The sequence below is a fragment of the Schistocerca cancellata genome, chromosome 1, assembly GCF_023864275.1.
Source record: "Schistocerca cancellata isolate TAMUIC-IGC-003103 chromosome 1, iqSchCanc2.1, whole genome shotgun sequence".
Lineage (NCBI taxonomy): Eukaryota > Metazoa > Arthropoda > Insecta > Orthoptera > Acrididae > Schistocerca > Schistocerca cancellata.
The window spans coordinates 823,976,488-824,004,387 of record NC_064626.1 but is presented as its reverse complement, the minus strand read 5'-3'; the positions used below and the strand labels follow the sequence as shown (position 1 = coordinate 824,004,387).

Sequence of the window (27,900 nt, the reverse complement as noted above, 5' to 3'; positions counted from 1 at the left end):
GTGACAAGAAGAAGAGAGTGTCTTTCACTTACAGTGAACCCAGAGTAGTTAATGAAAAATTAGGGCAGGACAAAAGCGTCTAACTCACATCAGTTAAATTTTGTTCTTGTCATGTTAGTACGTGTTACTGAATAAGGTACGTCGAGTGTCGACTTGATCTCCGGAAGAATTTTGTTTGTACGGGTTCATAAAGTTGTCGTGCTGTACGCGTTTGGTTCAAAACAATCTATTGTTGTACCGCGCTGTCACAACCTTCGTCGTTTTGGACAGTTCATCGACAGCGAAAATTCGTGTATAGCTGGTGAACTTTTATGCTGAACACTTTCCTTCATTTTCAACGTATGAAGTAGGCGGCTGAATTCAAACTTAGTGATGCCTCCTTTGAAGGTGAGCCACATAAGGGACACTCACTGGTCAGCCAGGACATTATGAAAACCTACCTAATAGCCGGTATGTCCACCTTTGGCACGGATAACAGCGGCGACACGTCATGGCACGAAAGCAATAACGTCTTGGTAGGTCGCTGTAGGGAGTTGGCACGACATCTGTACACACAAGTCACCTAATTTCGGTAAATTTCGGGGAAGTGGGCGTTGAGCTCCGACACCACGTGCAATCACAGCCCAGAAGTGTTCGGTCGGGTTCAGATCTGGTGAGTTGGGGGGCCACTGCGTTCCTCGAACACTGCATTATACTCTTGGCCTTGTGACATGGTACATTATCTTGTTGAAAAATGCCACTGCAGTCGGAAAACACGATCGTAATGAAGAGGTGTATGTGGTCTGCAACCAGTGCACGATACTCCTTGGCTGTCATGGTGTCTTGCACGAGCTCCACTGGAGCCACGGATGCCCACATACGCCAGCTAGTCTCCCTCCCGAAGTACCAGTGTCAAGGAACCGTTCCCCTGGAAGACGACGGCTTCGCGTCTTCCCATCGGCATGATGAAGGAGGTATCGGGGTTCATCAGACCATGCAACGGTCTACCACTGCGCCAACGTTCAGTGCCGATGGGCACGTGCCCATTTCAGTTGTAGCTGCCGTTGTCGTGGTGTTAACATTGGCACATGCATGGGTCGTCGGCTGCGGGGGTCCATTACTAGGAGTGTTCGGTGCACTGTGTGTTCACACACACTTGTACTCTGCCTAGCATTCAAGTCTGCTGTTAGTTCCAACACAGTTCGCTGCCCGTCCTGTTGTACCTGTCTGCCCAGCTTACAACGTCCGACATCTGTAATGAAGGACGGCCGCCCACGATGTCTGGGCGTAGAGTCACCTTGATATCGCCACGTGTTCAAGACTCTCATCACAGTACTTCTCGAATACCCGATAATTCGAGCAGTTTCCGAAATGTTCGTGTCGAACCTCTGGGCCACCACAATCTGCCCTTGGTCAAACTCAGATAGATCGCGCGCCTTCCCTGCAGCGCGGTGTGGCCGTGCGGTTAGAGGCGCCATGTCACGAATTGAGCGGACCCTCTCGCCGGAGGTTATGAATTTGAGCTATTGCCTGTTAAACATGTACGAAATAGCTGATTCCAAAAGCGTACTAGAAGACGAAGTACGGTATAATTTACACACAGAATGAGAAAGCCTCGTACAATGTAGGTCCCGCATATCTTACTGACAAGAAGCAAATATGATAACGGATTTCTCTGCAGTGTTTCAAATGAATCACAGAGAATGCAGCTGTGTTTACACGCTTGTTTGTTAGTATGAGTGAGACTTCAGTACACCACTTCACGCCAAATATGAAACAGCAATCCCAAGCGTGTTGGAAGCAGGTGAGCCTGTACCAAGAATGGAAGAGTCGATTTCATCTGTCGGAAGATGTATTGTTAGTATTTCTTGGGATACAAAAAAACTTCTTCTTGATTATCTTGCTAAGATGAGACCAATAAAAGTCGAATGCTATTCTGAACTAAGACAAAACTTCAGAAGGGATCTCGTTCGAGACAGAAGCATCTTTCATCAGGATGATGAGAAGTGCTTCGGGAATAGGAAAACATAGTGATTTGTAGGTGGAAAACATTTTAAGTCCAAAGAAGAGGTTATGTAAATGGACATTTTGCAGATCTTCAAGAATCTTATTTTCGGGTATTACTTAATGAATAAACGAGGCTCATGTGCGACAATCCACAGACCGGTTTTCGAATATTTACAACCTGTTCTTGTCTAATCATATTAAAATTATCTAGAAAGATAATGAGGCAGAGAGATTATATTTTCTTTTTGGCATATTTATACAAAGATCTCAATTGTTTGTCTATGATGCTCATATATTTTATATCTCAAGTCAGCTATGCTGAAGAGAAGACGTCACAAAAGTGGCTGGTGTTGTAACTGATGAAGTTTATGTTTTAGTGTGAGTGTGCCTAATAATTCAGGGACCTCTTTCCCTAACAGAAGCAGAAGTTTCTTCTTTCTGCCAGCTGTAACCCTGACATTGTAAACGTATATAGGGTGAACATTAATAATACCAACAAATTGCGTGGACCGATTCCTGACTGGAAATGTAGGAAAATAGGTCCTACGAACATGGTTCCGCAAATGCAGAGAAGTTAGCGCTGTCGAATAAAAGCTCCTCTGACAACGTGCCATGTGTTCCTTGTGTGTTGCGTCCTGTCTGATTGGGGCACCGTATCGTAAGCAGCAGATTGGTCCGGTATTCATATAGGGAACAAGCCGAGATGGTGTCCGTGTATGGCCAAGCAGATGGAAACGGTCGAGAGGCAGCACGATCATACCAAAAGACGTACCCTCACAAAAACCAACCACGTGATACAACATGTCAAGCCCTTTCTGGGCGTCTGTATGAGGGTTGGGTTGATTTGGAGGAAGAGACCAAACAGCGAGGTCATCGGTCTCATCGGATTAAGGAAGGATGGGGAAGGAAGTCGGCCGTGCCCTGTCAAAGGAACCATCCCGGAATTTGACTGAAGCGATTTAGGGAAATCACGGAAAACCTAAATCAGGGTGGCCGGACGCGGGATTGAACCGTCGTCCTCCCGAATGAGAGTACAGTGTGTTAACCACTGCGCCACCTCGCTCGGTAGGCGTCGGTATGATCTGGGATCCTTTCAGACAGACAAACGTGCAAGCAGACGGCGGCGTGTGCGTACACTAGATCTGGAGGAGCCGGTTCTACAGGATATTGAGGCGAATCCTAGTACAAGGTCCAGGCATGTGGCCCGCCAACATGGTGTAAGCCAAAGTACGATCTGCGTGCCAATCGCTGCCATCCCTGGCACATGCAACGGTTACAAGGATTATCAGCGTTGTGTATATTGAACCAGTTCCTGATGTGTAGACCCTTCAACAGCGTTTTCACGACGCTTGCAACGCTATCAGGAGAGGGGCCGGAAAGGGCGTATTGCACCCACGGAGGTCATTTTGAACATCTGTTGTGACGTGGATGCGATACAGGCCTGAACTGTGTTCCGGTACGATATGCTGCCGTTGCACGCACACTGTCCATTTCCGGACACAAGTTCATAGCATCTTTTTTCTCCATTTCCAATCAGGACTCCGTCCCTGCAGTTCGTTAGTTTTATTAGCTTTCACCCTGTACTAGGAAGTAACATGGATGCAACAATTTACAACTTTCTTTCTCTTGCCTTTAAACCAGGTCGTAAGCTCGCCCGTGAAGGTGCCCATCGATTAAAGAACTAGGAAACAAATCAAAAATTTTCTATTTTAATTCCTTAGAGAAACTTTTGAGTAGATGACGGAAAGAGAATGTTTACGTGTGACCCATGTGTATTCATAAATGACAGATTAATATTGTATTCACTTCTATCTAAATATCGTACACGCATACGCGTACATACAGTATCAGACAACCGTCACAATCGATGTTTTGTAGCTGCGGAGGAAAAATGACCGTTTAGTGAATCTTAAGTTTTTTATTTGTATTTAGTGCTTAAACAATTATTCATAACATAAAAATGCAACCAGTTTGAAATATTCGTCCAAAACTAGGTCGGATTCATACAGGCAAACTGCATAGAATTGTTCTTTTTTTTATACAGAAAGCAATAGTTTCCAGTCGCCACTATGCCAGATAACTGGGTAGTAAATGAAAGTCTTCCTCAGGTGCAGAACGCTATTCTTTTGATGCACAATTGATTTAGAACCTTCTGGCTCCATTTTCAGTTGCTCAATTTCTAACGCGGTTATTGAGCATTTCTATGCGTTGAATACTTACAGCGCCATTTTCATTCAAATATTTGCAGCTTGGAAATGGCCAAGAGTTAAGTAGTCTGTTAGGGTCTAGGAAACTCGATTGTTTACTACTGAATTGAAAAAAATGTTATCTGGTGGCGAAACGCGGGAGAGGACAGAGCCCTGGAGGACGCCAGCAGTGGGATAAAAGATACGGGAGTTGGTATCGTGGAGGATGACATAGCAAGGACGGCACGAGAGGAAGGAAGTGACCAGACGGACAAAATTGATAGGCAGGGATTAGGTTTGGAGTTTAAAGAGGAGACCGGGGTGCCATATCCAGTCATAGACATTTTGGAGGTCGAGGGAAACAAAAATGGCGGAGCGACGGGAGTTAAGCTGGAGGGAGAGAAGGTGGATGAGGTTAAGGAGTTGGTCATCGGCGGAGAAGGAGGGTCAGAAGCCATACTGGTTAAGGGGGAGGAGGTGGTGTTGAGTAAGGTGTTGATGGATACGACGGGAGAGGATGGATTCGAAGACCTTACTAAAGACAGAGGTGAGGCAGATGGGACGATAGGAAGAGGCGACGGGAGGGGGTTTGAGGGGTTTGAGGAATAAGAGGACGCAGGAAGTCTTCCACAGTTCGGGGTGGAAGCCGGTAGAGAGGATGACGTTGTATAAATTGACAAGGACGGTCAGGAAGGAGAATTCCCTAAGGTGGCGGTAGGTGACACAGTCGTGACCAGGGGCCGTGTTGCGTTTTGACTGGAGGATAAGTTTAATGCCTTGTGCTGTGATTAGAGTGTTGATGTCGGAGAGGAAAACTGCCCCAAGTACCAGAGACTAGGAGCAAGTGGAGCGACCGAGGTATCGGCGCGTTCCAAGATGGTGGGGAAATGAGAATAATCAAAGTGGAGATCGTCAGGGACGGAGAAGACCTCGGAAAAGTGGGAAGAGAAGTGGTTGACCTTACTAAGGTTGTCGGGAAGGGGGTGGTCGTTATGGAGAAGGGGGTAATAGGGTGCAGAATGGGAACCAGTTCTAGAAAGTGGATTCAGTTGTTTCAAATACTGAAATTACGTTTTAAATAGTAAGAGAAAAAGCTCCTGTATTACACGTAGAATCGTGCGCACCAGGCATATCTCTTAAGAAGTGACAGTTCAAGCAGTTCCGAGTCGGTCTGTTCATCTCACAAATCTTTCAATTGAAGACATGGGCGGAAAAACCGGCTAACTCTCAAATGTAAGAAGAGATGTGTTGCCGTCTGTTGCTGGGTAAGCGAACTATCAAAATTGACATTGTTCTCACTCCTAAATAGCACTTAGGGGTGACTCCTATGCCAATTTTGATAGTTGCCGTACCCAGCAACAGATGGCAACATTTATTTCTAACCTTTTACATTTGGGGGTTAGCCCGTTTTTCAGCGCATATCTTCAATTATGCCCATAATTTGGCAGAAGCTATATAGTTCCAACTATTTTCACCAGCTCCATAATCCCAGTGAGTAACTGTACATGGTACAAAACATGAAATGCCTGTAAATGCCCGCCATCTGATATTTATCATGCAGTGGCCCGAAAGCCGGTTAATGAGTAAATAAAACAGTTTAAAAATGTTACTACGCGACTGATTGCAGTTTCTTCTTCTTGTCTTTCTCGTGCCCTTTTCCCGCATCTGCGCAGTGTCGATATTGTTATGCGTGGAGAAGGGGTGGCCGGTTGTCCTTCCTGTCCCCACGCCGTAACCCCCAGGTGGAATATGTGTACCCCAATTGTCTGCGTGTAATGTTATTCATGTGGAAGTGTGCGAAGTTTTCTGAATGCTTTTGACTCGTGTAACTGAGGCGCGAATTGGGTACCAGCCTGGTATTCACATTATCGGGTATGGGAAACTGCCTAAGTGCCACATCCGGCAAATTGATCCTCGTCGCTAACCCACCGGGCGAATTCGATTAGAAACCGATACAGCTCCCGGTCCCAGACGCGTCGCTTAAACACGATCTACTGTCCGGACAGGTGACTGATTGCAGTTTCCATATGAAATATACGCTTAGTAACATCGCTTGTTCTTAAGAGAGCAGGTAGTTTTGCATTTTGCCTGCGGCACAGACGGTGGTACTCACGGGCGCTGTCGGGAGTCCCTGGTGCAGTGCGCGGCGGTGAGCACGTGGCGGGCGCCGATGAGGGTGCCGCCGCACCAGAACTCGGTGCGCCGGTTGCCGTGCAGCAGGATGGCCGCCATCCACGGCCAGCGGCCCGGCGCCGCCGGCTCGCCGCCCACCACGCGGAACCCGGGGATCTCCGGCTGGCCGCACTCTGTGGAGAACCAGGCACAGTCAACAGCAGCAGGTTGCGCGCTCGGGGGATCACGTAGTAGGGCAAGAGATCATAAAGAAAGCTAAACGAACAAAACATTTTTCACATCTTTAAAAGAGCTCACTGGTCACTCTGGAGCACTGTAGGTGGTGTAGAACCGTTACCAGGCGGTCATGTGACCCTTCACCGCTGACACAAGTCGTGACCACGTGCCAATCGGTTGTATAGAATCAGCGCAGTAAGATGGATGAAAGAATGGCAGAAAGGAGCTATCTTGTGCCGACGTTTCCACGACCAAACCATGACTGTAGTTGCCCGATTTCCTAGTGCACCAACGATGACTATCCAAAGTATCTACAACGAGTGTTATACCATCCGCCATATAATGTATGTTTTGCAGTACACTGAAGAGCCAAAGAAACTGGTACATGTGCCTAATATAGTGTAGGGCCCCCGCGAGCACGCAGAAGTGGCGCAACGCGGCGTGGCATGTACTCCACTAATGTCTCAAGTACTGCTGGAGAGAACCGACACCATGAATCCTGCAGGGTTATCCATAAATCCGTAAGAGTACGAATGGGGGGAGATCTCTTCTGAACAACACGTTGCAAGGCATCGCAGGTATGCTCAATAATATTCATGTCTGGGGAGTTTGATGGCCGCGGAAGTGTTTAACTCAGAAGAGTATTCCTGGAACCACTCTGTACCAATTCTGGACGTGTGGGATGTCTTACTGTCCTGCTGCAATTGTCCAGGCCCGTCCCAATGCACAATGAGCTTGAATGGATGCAGGTCATCACACACGATGCTTACATACGTGTCACCTGTCAGAGTCTTCTCTAGACATAAGAGGGATCCCATATCACTCTAACTGCACACGCCTCACACCATTACAGAGCTTCCACCAACTTGAACAGTCCCCTGCTGACATGCAGGATCCACGAACTCCTGAGGTTGTCTCCATACCCGTACACGTCCATCTGCTAGATGCAATTTCAAAAGAGACTCGTCCGACCAGGCAACATGTTCCCAGTCATCAACACTCCAATGTCGGTGTTGGCCGCCCGGAGTGGCCGAGCGGTTCTAGGCGCTACATCTGGAACCGCGCGACCGCTACGGTCGTAGGTTCGAATCCGGCCTCGGGCATTGATGTGTGTGATGTCCTTACGTTAGTTAGGTTTAAGTAGTTCAAAGTTCTAGGGGACTATGACCTCAGAAGTTAAGTCCCATAGTGCTCAGAGCCACTTGAACCATTTGTCGATGTTGACAGGCCCAGGCGAGGCGTAAAGCTTTGTGTCGTGCAGTCATTAAGGGTACACGAGCGGGCTTTCGGCTCTGTAAGCCCATATCGATGACGTTTCGTTGAATCGTTCGCACGCTGCCACTTGTTGATGGCCCACCATTGAAATCTGCACGAATTTGCGCAAGTATTGCACTTATGTCGCGTTGAAAGATTCTCTTCAGTCGTCGTCGATCCCTTTCTTGCAGGATCTTTTTCCGGCCGCAGCGATGTCGGAGATTTAACGTTTTATTGGATTCCTAATATTCACGGTACACTCGTGAAATGGTCGTACGAGATAATTCTCACTTGATCGCTACTTCAGAGATACTGTGTCCCATCGCTCGTGCACCGATTATAGCACCACGTTCAAACTCACTTAAATCTTCATAATCTGCAATTGTAGCAGCAGCAACCGATCTAACAACTGCGCCAGACACTTGCTATCTTATATATGCGCTGCCGACCAAGCGCCGTATTCTGTCTGCTTACGTATCTCTGCGTTTGAATACGCATGCCTATACCAGTTTCTTTGTCGCTTCGGTGTATAAGAGACAGTCAAATGAAAACGAGTCAGATGGAAAAAAGTGAGTAAACTTTTCATTATTCCAAAAGTAATCGCCTTAACTGTTAATACATTTATCTCACTGTGACAGAAGACGGTCAGTGCCTTCACGGAAAAATGTTCGGGGTTGCCTATGTAACGCTGATTGTACCCAGGCGTACACCTCTTCGCCCTAAGCAAATCGACGCCCACTAACGTCTTTTTTCAGGGCTCCAAAAATATGGAAGTCTCATGCAGAGAGGTTGGGACTGTACGGAGAATGTGTAAGGGCTTCCTAACGAAACTTCTGCACCATAATCGAAATAACCTGACAACATGTGGGCCCGGGTGTGGCGCACTCGGTTAGGCTACTACCCTACAGAATGCCGGGAGTGCTGGGAACAGCGAGTGAAACGCAGCAATCAGTGTCCCCGCAATTTGGTATCTCTGTGGGACCTTCAGCTGCATACGACGTACGTGTAGAAGCTCGCCGAACTGAGGCCATCATCAAGACTGAAAATAATGTTACACGGTGTTAACCTGATGTCTCGCGGTAGAGATCAATTTTTATGTCCGATATGCTTATCGTGACCGAGCTCGATGAAATTAGTGTTTAGATGAGAAACTTTAAGCTTTTTGCGACTTCGACCCATTGACTTTGAGTAGTATCCTTTCTTTTCTTTAGAGAAAATTTTTGCGGCAGTTGTTAACAACTACACTGCACCCAAAAAGACAAGGCAGATTGCGATCTTTGTTGGCAGTCAGGTAGTGGGCACCAAACGTACGAAATGATTACACTTCCAACTCCGAAGCAACAACATTTATTGTGCACCAAGGCCATAAAACGTACACTCTTTGCCATAAAACCTGCCGGCAGCCTGCCTTCGCAAACTCCACGCCGATCACAACATGGGGCAAATAACTTGGCCACTACAATAATTCTCTAAGTCTGCACAAACTGACAACACTGCAGGCAGTCGGCACCAAATTGGGACAGAGATAGCCTAGCGGGTGAAAGAATAACAACAATTATAGTAACAACAAACTAATTTGAATAATGTTTATTGCATTGCAGAATAATTTGTGTTTCTCTTAAGTTATCCTAGGTTTCGAAATTGCACTGTTGTCGACATACACTGCCGGAAAGAATTAGTACACCCTTTAAAGGTTTCCAGTTCACTCAAGATATGTTGTTGGAACAGTACATATGCAGTATATGAAATGACTACATTTACAGATAAATAGCACAAGCGGTTCTGAGGTACCAGGTATCGACTCAAGCTGCAACTCTCATAAAAGTACGTGGTGTAGCCTCCACGGACGGCAATGCAGGAGCTGACTCAAGCTTCCAGTCGATCGTACAGATGGCGAATGCTGTCCTGGGATACGTTGTTCCACACCTGCTCGACCTGGTCACATAATTCTGTAAGAGTTGTTGGTTGACGAGTCGCTCGAGTCACTTCTCATCCCATCACATGCCACACGTGCTCGACTGGAAACAAGGCCGGAGATCGTGCTGGCTAGGGAAGTTGCTGCACATCTTGTAGAGCACGTTGAGTTTCACGGCAGTGTCTGGACGATCATTACCCTGTTGGAACAACATTTCACCTTCCTGTTGTAAGAACGGCAAATGAGCGGGTCTAAAACGTTCTGCATGTACCAGCACTGGTTAGAGTTATTACCAGAAACGCCAAGGATGAACGAGAGTTGCCGGCCAGTGTGGCCACGCGGTTAAAGGCGCGACCGCTACGGTAGCAGGTTCGAATCCTGCCTCGGGCATGGATGTGTGTGATGTCCTTAGGTTATTTAGGTTTAAGTAGTTCTAAGTTCTAGGGGACTGATGATCTCAGACGTTAAGTCCCATAGTGCTCAGAGCCATTTGAACCATTTTTTTGAATGAGAGTTGTAGCTTATCGCACGCCAGGCCATAAGACGTGGGGCAGGACCAGAGTGCCTTGGATGAATGCACTCTCCGCGACAGCACTCACCAGATGTACGACGTACGCGCAACGACCATCACTTGCGCGCAGACAGAATCTGCTTTCATCGCTGAAGATCACGGCGTGCCATTCCATTTTTAAAGTTATTCTCTGACGGCACCATTCGAGTTGTGCACGCCGATGTTTTGGCGTGAACGGCTGACGGGCTAGAGGTGTGCGTGTCCGTGGTCCCACTCCTCATAACCAGCTCGCTACAATTAGTGTTGACACGTCTAGGCTCACGAGCCTTCTTATGTGTACTGTGGTAGGTGAACAACTCCCAATGCTGCCCTTAAAATATGGCGATCCTGGCGGGGTCTTTGCAGCGTGAACGGCCAGAACCTCGTCTACAGGTGTGTAAATGTTCACGTGGCCACTGATATCAGCATAATTCCACAACTCAGGCATCACGTCCAGCTAGTGTGGCAGTTCTCTGAAACCACCATCCCGCCACGCGGAAGGCCGCAATTTGACCACTTTCAAACTCGCTTACTTGGCTGTAACATGAAAGCATCTTCATGGCATTGTTGCCTGCTTGCCTCACATTTGTGAACCACACTAACCATTCTCATTCAAAGAGTAGACACAGATGGCGCTGTGTTAGCTATGCCACTACGCTATCTGTTGGTGGACGACGCTGAAGCCACTAACAGAACAGCTAATACCCCCAGGTGGCACATGTCGTCATTGGATCAAAATCGACGTCGTCCATCCAGATGTACTAATTTTTTTCCGGCTGTGTACTTTAATGGATCTGTGTTTTTGGAAGGATTTTATTATGTTTCGTGGCATGTGTAGGTTAGGAATTTGTTTATAAAGGGAGGAGTTTGATTTGCTTCAGTATTTGGTTATACCAATGTCAACGCGTGCTCATACATGTATCTTAGTAAATATGAGTACAGTCGACAGAAGAAGTGAGTCCGTCACCCCTCTCCCCCAAGGTCTCCCTCTCCCCCTCTCCCATACCACACCTCATCCTTTTCCCTTTTCCTGTCGCGCCCTCCCCCTTTTCCTCTCACGTCCATAGGACCCAGTACCAGCTTATTCTCTCACCTTATCCCTCACAATCACCCCTGTCTCGTCACCACCTCTTACCACTCCCCAGTCATCATCACCACCACTCTCCTATCTTCCTCCATACTCAGTCTTCTTTTTAACTACAATCTGCCGTCCCAGGGCAGATTCTTTTCCAGTTTTAGCACAAGCGTATAGTGCTCCGTTTCTAATGCTCAGTGTATCTTCCATCGTATTCAGTATTTCTCAAGTGTTTCTTCAAGTGTTTAGTGTTGTTCAAGCTTTCTCAAGTGTTTTGAACTGTGCTGTCTGTTGACATTTTCATCACTGTTTTTAACCAATTCATGAATACAGCATTATACATTTAAGAGCCAAACAAACAGGTACACCTTCCTAATATCGTGTAGGGCCCCGCAAGCACGCAAAAGTCCTGCAACACGACATGGCATGGACTCGACTAACGTGTCAAGTAGTGCTGGAGGGAATTGACGCCATGAATCCTGCAGATCTGTCCATAAATCCGTAAGGCTAAGATCTCTTCTAAACAGCACGTGGCAAAGGCATCCCAGGTATGCTCAATAATGTTCATGTCTGGGAAGTTTGGTGGGCAGCAAAAGTGTTTAAATCCAGAAGAATATTCCTGGAACCACTCTGTAGCAATTCTGGACGTGTGGGGAGTCGCATTGTCCTGCTGAAATTGCCCAAGTCCGTCGGAATGCACAATGGACATGAAAGGATGCAGCTGATTAGATAGGATCTTACGTGCGTTTCACCTGTCAGAGTCGTATCTAGACGTATCAGGGATCCTATACCATTCCAGCTGCACACGTCCCAAACCATTACAGAGCCTCCGCCAGCTTGAACAGTCCCCTGCTGACATGCAGAGACCATGGATACATGAGGTTGTCTGCATACCCGTACACGTCCATGCTCTCGATACAATTTGAAACGATACTCGTCCGACCAGGCAACATGTTTGTAGTCATCAACACCTCAATGTCGGTGTTGTCGGGCCCAGGCGAGCCGTAAAGTTTTGTGTCGTGCAGTCATCAAGGGTATAGAGAGGGCCTTCGGTTCCGAAAGTCCATATCGATGATGTTTCGTTGAATAGTTCGCATGCTGACACTTGTTGATGGCCCGCCATTGAAATCTGCAGCAATTTGCGGAAGGGTTGCACTTCTGTCACGTCGAACGATTCTCTTCAGACGTCGTTGGTCCTGTTCTTGCAGGATCTTTTTCCGGCCGCAGCGATGTCGGAGATTAGATGTTTTACCGGATTCTTGATATTCACGATGAGCTCGTGAAATGGTCGTACGTAAAAATCCTCTACTCATCACTCCCTCGGAGAAGATGTGTCCCATGGCTCATGCGCCGACTATAACACCACGTTCAAACTCACTTAAACCTTGATAACCTCCCTTTGCACCAGCAGCAACCGATCTAACAACTGCGCCAGACACTTGTCTTATATGGGCGTTGCCGATCGCAACGCCGTATTCTGCCTGTTGACATATCTCTGTATTGGAACATGCATGCCTATACCAGTTTCTTTGGCGCTGCAGCGTACTACTTATGTTCTCTTATTAACACCACCTTTTAAAATAATTTTAAATTCATAGTACGTAGTAAATACTCTTGTATGTCTTTGTTTTTCTGTTTTAGCATCTAAGTTAGAGGCAAGTTCTATTGGCTGAACAGCGGGTTGTTGGTCCTACTGCCAGCCCACCCTCTCCCACCCCACCCCCCCCACCCCTCCTCCCGTCTACCTCACCGCCATCATGGGGCGAGAGTGGATGAAATAGCAATAAAGGAAAAACAAAAAAGTGAGTCCATCTGTAATTTTAAACAGGTAAATAGTGAATTTAGTATGGAACTCAAGCAAGGTAGTCCACAAAATGCTGAGGTTAGGGAAAGTCGTGAGAGTAATTTAGAAGCGTTGGTTGGTTGTCGGTTTAAAAGAGGGAGGGAAGGGACCAAACTGCTAGGTCATCGCTCCCTAATTTAGAAGGGTCAGTAGCAATGGACAGTGCATTAAATATCTTGCAAAGTAATAAGGAATAATCGGAAGCTGTGGTGTTACGGGAAGAGACTGTGATAGTATCACAAACAACGGGACAGTCCGTACCAGCAGGACGCAAGGACATGAAATATATCTCCTGCTTCATCGCCACCTTTTGATCTGAAGTCTTTCTTAATTGAAATGATGGTAGGGAATAAGGAACATCACGACAGGATGTACAAACAATCAGAATAACTAGATAAAGAGGCGGGAGACTTTAAAAAGAAGGTAGACGAAAATTTCGAACAGCAAGGATAATTGCATAAAAAGTTCTCGGTTTACTTGCCGCGTAAATTTGGATAAAATCCTGAGATTTTGATGATTACCTCCGTCATCGTCGTCAGGGGTAAAACTGACTGTCGTGGACGCGGCAAGTAAACCGAGAACTTTTTATGCAGGGACTCCGTCGCGAAAGACCTTGTAGTCAGCAAGGATAATGATGTGCATTTCAAATAGATTGAAGAAACTTCGAGGACTGTAGTGACCATTTCAAGAGATTAGAACAGCAGTTAACATGCCTTGTACAGGTGTATTACACAAGGACGGTCATATTAGACAAAGAAATCGGAGAAGAAATTAAGAAATGCAAAAACAAGATGAAACACGTAACTGCAGAACAAATCAGTAGTTGCAAAAATAAATTAGGTACGGTAACTCAAGAAATGAAGAGCACAATCGACGAATTACGCAAGAGTTGAAGTAATTAAGGAGTGGAAAGACAAAGTCACGGACGACTTATCACAAACCAAAACACAGGCAGAGGACCTGTCATTACGTAGCTATGCGAGTTCGCATAGGAGCGTTCTGATAAACTTGAAAGATCAGGAGAAAATAAGTGTTGTTCCATGTTAAAAAAATGAAAGGTTGTTGAAGGAGAGAAAAAGTAATAGTGGTTCAGCAAACAGTACGGGGTCGGATATACGTTAATGGGTGCAGAAGATAGGCAGAATGAACAGAAGGAATTACGTCAATTATCAGACACTCTCTGCCGTACACGCGGTGACTTGGTATCGCCACTTGTGAATATACAGTCAAATATTCCAGTAGGAGTACGTTGTCAGAACGTTGGAGAGAACGAGTTTAGAAAATATTTTGTTTCCATACAGAAGAACGAGCTGTTCCCAGGCAGATCGAACAGTCTGCACCCAAAAATTTCGATCAGACAATTCTTTGACAGACTCTCGAGGTCTTGTTCAGTCGGTTACAGAATCAGTTTCATATGTGGGGCTCTACAGGAAAAGGCAGCAGCCACGACGTGAGTGACTGCAGAAAACTGCAGGGCTTACAAGGAATTTACACAGGGGTTTCTGAACGAATAGTGTACAAATGAAGCAGGGACGTATCAGACTAGGTATTTTGACACCATTGGTAAATCTAGAAGTGTCAGGGAGATGTCTTCTGAGGTGTGACTAATTTTTTGTCCGCTGTAGAGCGTTGCATCGTACTTATCAGCCACTTTCCTCCTTCAAATTAATTTCGCAGCAGCGTTGGAAGATATGAATTAAGTGAGATTAAAAGTAAAGAATAAATTTCAAAACTTTCTTCAACTTACATTAAACGCAGATGTCTCTGTTAATCATTAAGAAGAAAATTATTTAGCAAAACAAAACAAAAAAACAGTAGGAGCAACTTGAATCCCTTACACAATTTTTTTCGTTCATGTGGAAACAAAATTTAAATTTTCATTATTTTCTAAATATATCAAAAACAGGCAAGACTTAAATGTTGTTAAGGAATAATACTTAAAGTTAGAAAGAAGAAAATTAATTCTCATTTCAGAAACAAGTAAATTCTAATTTTATAACATTTTAGCACAAAATACCATAACATAGCGCGTGCATAAAAGGCATGAAGATCACAAAAAAGTAATGGGTAGCGTCACTGCCTTGCAAAGCAGGGGTTCTGGTTTCTCGTTCGAGACCTGTTCAGTCCTGGAGGTGAATTTAAATGTATCATATGTTATGTGTATGTATTGGATTGAATAACAGAGGGAGTTTCTGAAATAATGTTCACTTCTGACTGACGTTTTGGACTGTTGAGCCTATACTTACTATCAGACCTTAAGAAAACTTTCATGTTCAGTGCAAAACACGTGACATGACTTATTAAGACTTGGTGTTGTTTTCATTCATGATATTCCTCGTCCCATAAGGTGAAAATGTTCAAATGTTTGAGATCTTATGGGACTTAACTACTAAGGTCATCAGTCCCTAAGCTTACACACTACTTAATCTAAATTATCTTAAGGACAAACACACACACCCATGCCCGAGGGAGGACTCGAACCTCCGCCGGGACCTGCCGCACAGTCCATGACTGCAGCGCCTCAAACCGCTCGGCTAATCTCGCGCGGCCATACGGTGACTACAACGCATTGACTCAAGGAAACGTATTCCTTTCTTCCTACGTACAGTTTGATTTTAACTCGTTTCAGACCCGAAAGTAGTTTTTTGTGTAGATGGACTACAGGAGGAGTATGCTGTCAAGCTAATCGTTACCAGTGCACTCTCTGTACTAACGATATCGCTCTTCGATACGAAATTGCAAAATATGTCGTCTAGTTATGAGATGTGTTTCAACATTGGTAGTAATATGTTAAAAAAAGGTCGAAGGTCTGTACTTCAATTTACAACAAAGTATTTAGTCCTACTGTAATCTCTGTTGTTTTAATTAGCCATCATATTTTGCTTTGTGGATACAAGCTGTGATAATGGGCTGCAAAACGGCACCTATTGCGCCTTACACGATAGGCAACCTGGAGTACTTACAAGTTTCCGTGGTTGCTAGTCTTCCAGGCATCAAGTAATGGTCTGAAGTTTACGAACTCGAAACCATCAGATAGGACTCGCTTAAGTTCATACTACGTGGAAAAGAATACACTTGGAACATGGTGTTTATGCTTTTAGGTGCTGTAGGACATAGTACAGTCGATACCTGAAGTATTTCTGTTTCTGTTATGAAAACTTCTTTCCTTTGGCGTTTGTGTCTTCTGTGGTAGAGTTTGCTAATTACGAACAAACACCCAGCCACGAAATGACAGCTATTTTTATTTACAATCTGTGAATGAATAGTCCTCCTGCCTCCACAACCGACAGTTACTCTAACGGAGGGAAGTCACTCGTGTTATTCGTTTAAACTTCAATGTGTGTGTATTCGTATTGTAATTGTTAGTGTGTTATGTGCATGAAGTCGAGATGGGGAACCAACTAGTATTCGCTTAGATGAGGTGTAGTCAACATTTTTAGCTACCACTCACATATTTAGCTCTGTTAGTAGAAACATTTTCTAACCACCTACCAGTTCCACAGCGATAGTGATTTATAAAGCAATTAACAGAAACACTATCAGAACAGGCCCTTAAGGACCAACGGTACCAATAGGCCGCCGTGTCCTCCTCATCTTTCACGCATCACTGGGTGCTGATACTGCGCGGCATGTGGAAAGCAAACTGCTCTTCCGGCTGTTGTCAGTTTGCGTGACAGGTGCCGCTATTTCTCAACCAAGTCACTCCCCAATTTGCCTCACAAGAGTTGAGCGCAACCCGCTCGCCAACAGACCCTGACGGTGACCCACCCAAGTGCTAGCCAAGACCACAGCACTTAACTCCAGCGATTTGACGGGAACCGGTGTGACCACTGCGGCAAGAAGTCAGCATAAAGCAGTTAAGTAACTTTATTTTCAAACATTTATAAAGGGGAGGTACGGCAAGTTAAAGCATATACACTGAAGCACCAAAGAAACTGGAATAGCCTCTCGTATTCAAATAAAGAGACATGAAAACAGCCAGAATACGGTGCTGTGGTCGGTAACGCCTCGTATAAGACAACAAGTGCCTGACGCAGTTGTTGGATCGGTTACTGGTGCTACAATGATAGGTTATCAAGATTTAAGTGAGTTTGAACATGGTGGTACAGTAGGCGCACAAGTGATGGGACACAGCATCTCCGAGGTAGCGATGATGTGGGGATTTTCCCGTACGGCCATTTCACGAGTGTACCGTGACTATCAGGAATCCGGTAAAACATTAAATCTCCGACATCGTTGCGGCCGGAAAAATATCCTGCAAGAACGGAACCAACGACGACTGAAGAGAATCGTTCAACGTAACAGAACTGCAATCCTTCCGCAAATTGCTGCAGATTTCAACGCTGGGCCTTCAACAAGTGTCAGCGTGAGAACCATTAAACGAAACATCATCGATATGGGCTTTCGGAACCGAAGGCCCTCTCTATACCCTTGATGACTGCACGACACAAAACTTTACGGCTCGCCTCGGCTCGACAACACCGACATTGAGGTGTTGATGACTACAAACATGTTGCCTGGTCGGACGAGTATCGTTTCAAATTGTATCGAGAGCATGGACGTGTACGGGTATGCAGACAACCTCATGTATCCATGGTCTCTGCATGTCAGCAGGGGACTGTTCAAGCTGGCGGAGGCTCTGTAATGGTTTGGGACGTGTGCAGCTGGAGTGATATAGGATCCCTGATACGTCTAGATACGACTCTGACTGGTGAAACGCACGTAAGATCCTATCTAATCAGCTGCATCCTTTCATGTCCATTGTGCATGCCGACCGACTTGGGCACTTTCAGCAGGACAATGCGACTCCCCACACGTCCAGAATTGCTACAGAGTGGTTCCAGGAACATTCTTCTGGGTTTAAACACTTTTGCTGCCCACCAAACTTCCCAGACATGAGCATTATTGAGCATATCTGGGATGCCTTTGCAACGTGCTGTTTAGAAGAAATCTTAGCCTTACGGATTTAGCCGCAGGGCCACTCTGTACCATTAATGACTGCCCTTTACGCCTCAACTGGGCCTGTCAACACCAACATTGGATTGTTGATGACTGGAAACATGTTGCCTGGTCGGACGAGTATCGTTTCAAATTGCATCTAGCGGATGGACGTGAACGTGTATAAATACAACATCAGGTATTCGGGGACCCTTCATGTCTGCAGGTTACTGTTCAGGCTGGCGGAGGCCTTGTAATGGTGTGGGGCGTGTGCAGTTGGAATAATATGGGATCCCTGATTCGTCTAGAGAAGACTCTGACAGGTGACACGTACGTAAGCATTCTGTCTGATGACCTGCATTCATTCATGTCCATTGTGTATTCTGAGGGGCTTGGGCAATTCTAGCAGGTCAATGCGACACCACATACATCCAGAATTGCTACAGAGTGGCTCCAGGAATACTGTTCGGAGTTTAAACACTTCTATTGGCCACCAAAATCCCCAGAGATGAATATTATTGAGCATTACTGGTGTGCATTGCAATGTGTTCTTCAGAAGAGATCTCTAGCCCATTCGTATTCTTACGGATTTATGGATAGCCCTGTAGGATTCATGGCGTCAGTTCTCTCCAGCACTACTTCAGACATTAGTCGAATACATGCCACGTTGTGTTGCGCCACTTCTCCGTGCTCGCGGGGCCCCTACACAATATTAGGCAGATGTACCAGTTTATGTGGCTCTTCAGTGTAATAATAATAATAATAATAATAATTTCTTACCATACTCTTTATGATAAATTTTTTTAACACCTAATGAAAACGTTTTTAAAGCCCCTACTGCCTACCGACCACTACGAAAGCTGGAACGTTCGATAGCGCGTGGTAGAGACCAGGTTGACTACCACTAGCCTAGACAAACTACCTAAAATCTAAACTCAGGCATATAGATGTACCTAACAGACAGTCATTAAGATTGTAGGTGGATGTGTTTAACATTCCTGGCGAGGGCTGTGCACCAGCAGGAAGCAAGAAAGCTCTTACCTTCTGTTCTGTGTACTATGTCAGTGTCCAGAGTACGGTGGCCAATCTGTGGTATGCACACGCAGCCATTACACACCTCACGGTCTCTGTGTTACGAGGGTTGAATGTTAAACAACATTAATTTAATTTTAATTTCCGTTACTTAATGCATCATGCCGATATACACAATGTTGTATCGATTAGTGGACCTCCCTCGCAGCAGAGAAAGTCAGAGACAAAATAATGTAGACTTTCTTGACCAGCCCTGCACATGGATGCAATTGACGGCATTTCAGTAGCTAGCATAACTGATTAACTGAAATACTGCATATTATCCCTCTTCATATTACGCTCATCATTTAACAATGTTTTAATCATTTAACAATGGTTTAGCACCTTTCCGTTTCCTTCCATCGAGATGTGTAGACGTATGCTACCTACTTCTCTATTTTTGCGTTCAGTCTTTGTTACAGACCATGACGGTAATCCAAACCGAGGTTAAAAGTGGGTCCGTATCTTCCGTGCGCTATGTTTGTGGGGGTCCATCCTAAGAAATTGTTACCTTCCGCACACAGTCATAACAGTAGTAGTTACCAGTCTGACTAGTCATGCCAAGGAACAAATACTGCCTGTGTAACTAGATCACCACAACCGATAGACGTGTTGTATTAGTTAATCCCAAGTCCAAGACTTCAAAGTACTCACAATGTTACATTAAAATGTCCTGATCACACCACATAGAGATGTTACATGAACAGTCTTCCGTGACGCCATCACAGAGCTAACGTGCTATGCAGTTGCATGATGGTCCATTGGAGATTGTCTTAATGCATTGTCATGTGCAATTACTAACCCTGGAAAAACAAGAGTTTTCTTAAATATACTGCCCCTATCACATTCTGCAGTGGCAGGTTCTCAAGTAAAACAGAACACTACAAAATTATAAATAAGCTGTGCAGACCAAATCCATCGTTCTTCTTCAACAACTTCTATAACAGCCGATGCGTTAAATGAATCCGTGCTAGCTATGACTGGGTTCCGCTCCCATGCTCAAAACATGCTGACGTCATAGCTAGTAGACAGCGAATTACCCACTCAGGAGTGAACTTAAGAGCCTTTCACGACTTCACAATACCTGACGCTAAAATCTTACAATTACCCGGTGTCAGTGTGTAATATGTCAGTGAACTGTATATATAAAAACTGTGGAAGTCCACGCACTCGTAACCAACAAGCTATCCGAACACGCCTCACTCTTCAATGTTCCGGCGCACATCAACCGTTTTTCTAACCTCCACAGCAATTCTCTTAATGAACTGCAGGACCATCTCTTGTGGAACAAACAAATAATAGTCACTTCTTAAAGCCAAAGGATGGAGGTGTGTTTGAAATGTATTTTGCTGACTGGGTGTGACAGCCGGAAAGTAAAAACTCTGATTGAGGGCTTGGAGCAGACAACAAAATTAATTTGATTTGCAGGAAGAGGAAATTTGCTAGAAATTTCAATCTTCCGGAAAATATCCTCTTTCCTCTCCATAGGATCCTATCTGTGGTAGTATACCCAACTAATTTATTTACACAGTCTCTCACTTTAATATTCGGCAGTCTTATTGCGTCAAAGTTTCATTAGGACATTTCGAAAAAACACGAAGTGCGAAGTACATAAAGAAGCTATACTTAAATATTTGCTTTACACCTACTGAGACAATTGCCCTCCATGTCGTTCGAATCGCGACAAGTTAACTAACTGTAATAATGGATTACCTATTGTGCGAACGTCTTTACCCTTGATAAAGCAGTGCTATTCGTTTACAAATCTCACAGAGAACGCTGTTACCCTTCTTAAAGAAAGTACAATAACTACAGGGTGTTACAAAAAGGTACGGCCAAACTTTCAGGAAACATTCCTCACACACAAAGAAAGAAAATATGTTATGTGGACATGTGTCCGGAAACGCTTACTTTCCATGTTAGAACTCATTTTATTACTTCTCTTCAGATCACATTAATCATGGAATGGAAACACACAGCAACAGAACGTACCACCATGACTTCAAAAACTTTGTTACAGGAAATGTTCAGAATGTCCTCCGTTAGCGAGAATACATGCATCCACCCTCCGTCGCATGGAATCCCTGATGCGCTGATGCAGCCCAGGAGAATGGCGTATTGTATCACAGCCGTCCACAATACGAGCAAGAGTCTCTACACTTGGTACCGGGGTTGCGTAGACAAGAGCTTTCAAATGCCCCCGTAAATGAAAGTCAAGAGGGTTGAGGTCAGAAGAGCGTGGAGGCCATGGAATTGGTCCGCCTCTATCAATCCATTGGTCATCGAATCTGTTGTTGAGAAGCGTGCGAACACTTCGACTGAAATGTGCAGGAGCCCCATCGTGCATGAACCACATGTTGTGTCGTACTTGTAAAGGCACATGTTCTAGCAGCACAGGTAGTGTATCCCGTATGAAATCATGATAACGTGCTCCATTGAGCGTAGGTGGAAGAACGAAACTAAACTGAGCTCTAACATGGAAATTAAGCGTTTCCGGACACATGTCCACATAACATCTTTTCTTTATTTGTGTGTGAGGAATGTTTCCTGAAAGTTTGGTCGTACCTTTTTGTAACACCCTGTATATTCATGACAGTGTGGATCGCGAACCACACACCATGGAGGTCGATGCCTTAAGCAGGAAGGGGCTGCCTCCGAAAGGCAATGTGATAATGGTTCGAGGTCCGGTCTGACTTGGTTTTAATTTATCGCTGTTCTCCAACAGTATATTGAAAAAAGTAGACAGGAGAATGTACTAGATTCAGATGCACCAGAAAAGAAGCAATATAATCAGGTTCCCAGGGATACAGAAGACGGAGAAAGTATAGGGAAGCACAAAAAGAAACCTTCCGTAAAACACGATATCCAACCGGAACTAATGAAAAAATTACATATTGTGACGATTGAATTAATGAAATCATTACGGTCAATCATTTGAAGCTTCTGTATCTCACATACACATAAAGGAAACAAATAGCAAATATCTACATACCAGTCGAAATGACTGGGCAAAGGCAATTATTGTACTTATCTTTAAGAAGGGTAACAGGGTGCTCTGTGAGAATTACAGAGGAATAACACTAGTGTCCCACGGTGTGATGGTTTCTGAAAAGATAACTTTACAGAAAATAAGGAAAAAATCGAACCACATTTAAGAGAAGAACAGAAAAGATTTAGACCTGGATGATCAATTATAGATGCCATATTTATAGTCCGACAGGTTGTAGAAAAGAAATGGGAATTAGGGAAAGACATCGTAGTTGCATTCATAGATACAAAAAAAGCTTATGACACTGTCAGAAGGGAAAAGATTTGGCAAGGTCTAAATAGACTGTAACTGTCAACAGGAATGCAAATGAGAATCAGAAAGATGTGTAAAAATTGCCTGAATTGGGCTACAATAGATGGCAAAAAATCAGAATGGTTTATAACGGACAGAGGGGTAAGGCACGGAAGCGTGCTCTCAGCAGTGGTTTTTAATATAGTCATGGACGACATCACAAGGACATGTAAACGTAGGCTTTCGAGGCCGTCAATAAAATTCTTCTGGGTCTGAGGCCGCATTGTCAACTATAAAACTAAAGTTAGCAATACACCCTGACGAAGGTGTCTTGCAATAGTCGCCGAAACGTCGGAATTTTATAGCTGACAATGCGGCCTCAAACCCAGAAGAATTTTATTGACTATCACAAGGAAAGTTCGTCGAGAGTCTACAGCAGATGAGATGAAAATCATAGTATATGCACATGATGTCCTGATTTGGGAAGAAAATGAGCAGAAGTTAAAAGAACAACTAAACACCTGGCAGAGAGTATTTGAAGCAGCAGGTAGGAAGTAAGCTTAACGAAAAGCGAAGTAATGAAAATCAACGGGAAAAATGAAAAAATGAATAATTTAACTTTCAATGGAAAAATTATTAAAGAAGTAGATTCTTTTAAGTATGTAAGAAGTAAATTAATTAAAGGAAATATCTAGGATGAAATTTCGAAGATAACAGAAACTGTTCGAAATTCTATTATTGTGTATCGGACAAATTAGAAATAAGAAAACAGAAACAATTTAAAAATTTAAGAAGATGCTAAAAGATGATAGCAGAGGCTTTTAATGGAATAAAGTATCCGAGAAGGAACAGAATGATGAAATAACACTAAACACCATGCATATAAAGCCCCTAAAAGAAGCTATGGAAAGTAATAGGCTTAAATGGTTTGGCCACATTAAAAGATTGGGAGCAGACAGACTTCTGAGAAGTGCCCTAGAATGAGCAGAATCTGGACGAAGACCAACTGGAAGATCACGAAAGAGACGGAGAGACGAAGGATGACATGAACCAAAGAGAACTGCAGTGGAAGTAGATGCTAAATGATAGACTATGGGAGGAAAGAGAAGATTGCAAGAGGCTCTGTGAACGACCGGCAGAAGCAGAAACGTTTCAAAAAGAAGAAGAAACAATCGAAAATCGAGATAATAAAATTCGTGATTCCACATGCTACCAATATAGATGATGTCGAACAAGCACGTACACTTCAACAACTTCTATTTAATTCGGATGGAGACTATAAATGCGACCGCCAAGTCTAACAGACATCTTCAAATTAGTAAATATATAGTGAAGTATGAGCTACAGACAACAAAGATTAGTAGTGTCAAATCTTTGTGCTGTAACATTCTACAGAGTGTGTCGTGGCCCCTTAAAATGCTATAATGTTACCGCCACTGACGTTGCATTTCCAAGCATCCTCGTTTCCAGATGAATCTCTGAAATTAAATCGTATTTCGAATAATCTAAAATGTCACAAGAGTGCTTCCGACAGGGATATGACCATAATTTTGCGAAATAGGATGCATTAAATACACAACTGATCTCACGTTAAGAAAACTGTGCAGACGTGAAACAAATATATCTGGTACCATGCCCCCCCCTCCTAACTATATCTACCTAGGGATTACATTAAAAGGAATCTTAGGATTTACCGCCCTGTCTACGACAGGGCCATTAGAAACGGAGCACAAGCTCGGATTGAGGAAAGATGGGGAAGGAAATCAGCCGTGTCGTTTGCGAAGGAATGGTCACGTTGTTTACCTTCACCGATTTCAGGAAAGCACGGGAAACCTAAATCTGGATGGCTGGACAAGAATTTGAACCACTGTTCTCCAGAATACGTGCCCAGCATCTTATCAGTGCGCGCCTTGTGCGGTATGTCGTTTCACACCGTACTGAATTACACTGTACATTCCACGCTCCCTTTCGAAATCCCGCAAAACTTGTGTGGGAGGATGATGTCCTGTTGCGGCGCCACTCCCTTCTCCTGGAGGAGGCATGGAAAGAGCGACTGACGTCCGACAATGGTTTCCATCCTAACGACTACACAGAGCCCACAACAACATCGCCAGTGTCCCAACTACGCAGGAAGAGTTGGTGCCACCTAAAAACGAGCCCAACAGGCCAAGCCGCAACTAGAGTTGTCCTGTGGAGATTGGGCATCGTCGGCAGTTCTGAATGTAACTGCGAAGCAGCAGGACAGGACGTGGAGCACGTTGCCCGAAGAGAAGATACTCAGGGAAACAATGGTGATGTTCTGCAAGCTACAGCTGAAGCTATCAATCGGATATCGAATACTACATCTACATCTACATCCATACTCCGCAAACCACCTGACGGTGTGTGGCGGAGGGTACCTTCAGTACCTCTATCGGTTCTCCCTTCTATTCCAGTCTCGTATTGTTCGTGGAAAGAAGAATTGTCGGTATGCCTCTGTGTGGGCTCTAATCTCTCTGATTTTATACTCATGGTCTCTTCGCGAGATATACGTAGGAGGGAGCAATATACTGCTTGACTCTTCGGTGAAGGTATGTTCTCGAAACTTTGACAACAGCCCGTACCGAGCTACTGAGCGTCTCTCCTGCAGAGTCTTCCACTGGAGTTTATCTATCATCTCCGTAACGCTTTCGCGATTACTAAATGATCCTGTAACGAAGCGCGCTGCTCTCCGTTGGATCTTCTCTATGTCTTGTATCAACCCTATAGTCTGTCTGTAAACTGAAGAGCGAGCGAGCGAGTCCCCACTCCGCCAACCCAGCTACGTCACAAAGCGCTTCTACAAGCTGTTTCACAACGTAGTACCGGCCCTGCCGCGGCGCGCGATTTAAATCTGTGGCGACGCCGTACACAGATACGTCTCGGCTGCGTTTATTTTCACACAAATGCATTAAGGCCATAAGGAATACAAAAGACGATAGCTTCTTTCGAAATACAACAATAGAGTAAATAATATTTACATAAGAACTGAAGTGAGGATTCTACTACAAACATAGAACCGAACGCCTGTTCATGTGAATATGATACATGTTCCTCCACTGCTATTCGTAAAACGAACCGCACATAATTCAATAAATCTGTAGAATTTATGGCTTGTTCTTACTTTGTGTTTCTACTGAAAGGTAGAAGTTTTCATTGAAGGACTGTGTTGAAACTTAACAATTCTTGCAACATGAAGAGTGTTAAAAAACTAAGCAGAAATTTATAATTTTATGTGTTAGTCCGATTTGCACTACTTTTTTGTCACTGTCTTCGTGAACATGTCTCTAAAGTATGTGTACAATGTTATGCATATTCGCTATTTACTCTATTGTCAGTTGTCAAAAAGATTACATGTGTTTTGGTAGCATCAACGATTATTTGTTTTGTATAAAAATAGATCAGATAATCTGTATCAAATTTTGTTGTAAGAATGGAATAAAATGTATGAAATTTTTGGAAATATTGAATATTGCTTTTGGTGAACTTGTTATGAGTAAACCAAGGGCATACAAGTGGTATAAACATTTTAAAGTGGGTCTTAAAGGGCAGCAGTTTTAACAAGTATGGATGAGATTAAAAATATGCAGTTAGAAGACCTATAAACTATCCCGAAGAAACAGTTCCTAAAGTGTTTCGGGAATTGGGAAAAGCACTGGCATAAGTGTGTAGTATGTAATGTGAAATATTTTGAAGAGTATAACATTGCTGAAGACTAACAAATAAAGTTCTTACCAAAAAATAAAAGTTAATATGTAAGCGCACCTCGTATATCAAGCTTTGTGCTTGGAAGTCCAGAATCGGGGTGTGTGTTTCGAAGTGTTTACGATAGCTATTGTGCACATGTCTTATGCAGTATGTCTTAGAATCGGGTGAACAGTGACCGAGACAGAGATTTAGTGTTCCATCAGCATCAAAGGTTTTACGTGATTTTGAAACTGTCTATAAGGATGGGTTTCCTCACAAAATTATTAATTTCCTTCGTGGCGATTCCAGTAAACCATGCGGCTTATTTCCGCGTTTCTTCTCTATGCGTCCTATTGGGCGAGGCTGACGTTTGCCTAATATTAGCCGACAGTTCTTTTTGCGTCGCCTCTTTAACATACGCTGTACTAACATTAGAGACGATCGAACGCTTGTTACTCCGCAAATATCTTCTTCGTATTCTGGACATTTTCTTACAATGCTAGACGATTATCCATCACTTCCGGATATCGAAGTATATCAGTAAGTATAGAAAGTTAACTGACACTGGCAGCTAAAATCCCACGAACAGAAACGACGTATATCACTGCACGCCGATCTACACCGCTACACAGGTAACGGGCAACAGATTTTGGGTGCCCCTGTAGTCCGGTGGCAGCGTTCTTCCGGGAAAGGCCACTTCCCCCACCAAAAGCGCTGCTCGCTCTTCAGTTTACAGACAGACTATATCTGGTACGGATCCCACACTGCTGAGCAGTATTCAAGCAGTGGGCGAACAAGCGTACTGTAACCTACTTCCTTTGTTTTCGGATTGCATTTCCCTAGGATTCTTCCAATGAATCTCAGTCTGGCATCTGCTTTACCGACAATCAACTTTATATGATCATTCCATTTTAAATCACTCCTAATGCGTACTCCCAGATAATTTATGGTATTAACTGCTTCCAGTTGCTGACCTGTTATTTTGTAGCTAAATGATAAAGGATCTATCTTTCTGTGTATTCGCAGCACATTACACTTGTCTACATTGAGATTCAATTGCCATTCCCTGCACCATGCGTCAATTCGCTGCAGATCCTCCTGCATTTCAGTACAATTTTCCATTGTTACAACCTCTCGATACACCACAGCATCATCTGCAAAAAGCCTCAGTGAACTTCCGATGTCATCCACCAGGTCATTTATGTATATTGTGAATAGCAACGGTCCTATGACACTCCCCTGCGGCACACCTGAAATCACTCTTACTTCGGAAGACTTCTCTCCATTGAGAATAACATGCTGCGTCCTGTTATCTAGGAACTCTTCAATCCAATCACTGATCTACTGATGTAGATCTGTGAATGTGGAATGTCATGTCAATTTGTAAAATTTGTGGTTCGTAATTTGTTTTTCTTACGTAAAATGTGTAATTTGGAACTTTTGTGTCTGTCTACCAAACGACAAAAGAAAAAATAATTGCAAATCTCATCAACGGCATCAAACGCCCTCGCATTATGTGATATCGTTCCTATCATTGGTTAAACACGTGTACTGGGTATGAATATGGTGATACCCTAAGTTTTTAATAAACTACAACCAGATTATGTACAAAGGCGAAAAAAGTAAAGAACAAAACTTTGGTATATACAACATACTCTTTGTTGCTTAACGAGCTCTAGAATGTAAAAACGAAGATTAAAGTTAGGGTTCTCCCTGCATTACTTTTCTATATTCCTTATGCCGACTAC

The 27,900-nt window shown here is 44.2% G+C and overlaps 1 protein-coding gene across 1 annotated transcript in view; it reads right to left on the bottom strand.

Annotated features, from left to right (window-relative positions):
- LOC126106195 (proclotting enzyme) overlaps nt 1-27,900 on the bottom strand; it is a 161,117-nt gene that overhangs the window by 60,120 nt on the left and 73,097 nt on the right. Inside the window, exon 6 of the mRNA XM_049912459.1 lies at nt 6,286-6,478. Within this exon, the coding sequence (XP_049768416.1) occupies nt 6,286-6,478 (193 nt within the window). The remainder of the gene's footprint in view (nt 1-6,285; nt 6,479-27,900) is intronic.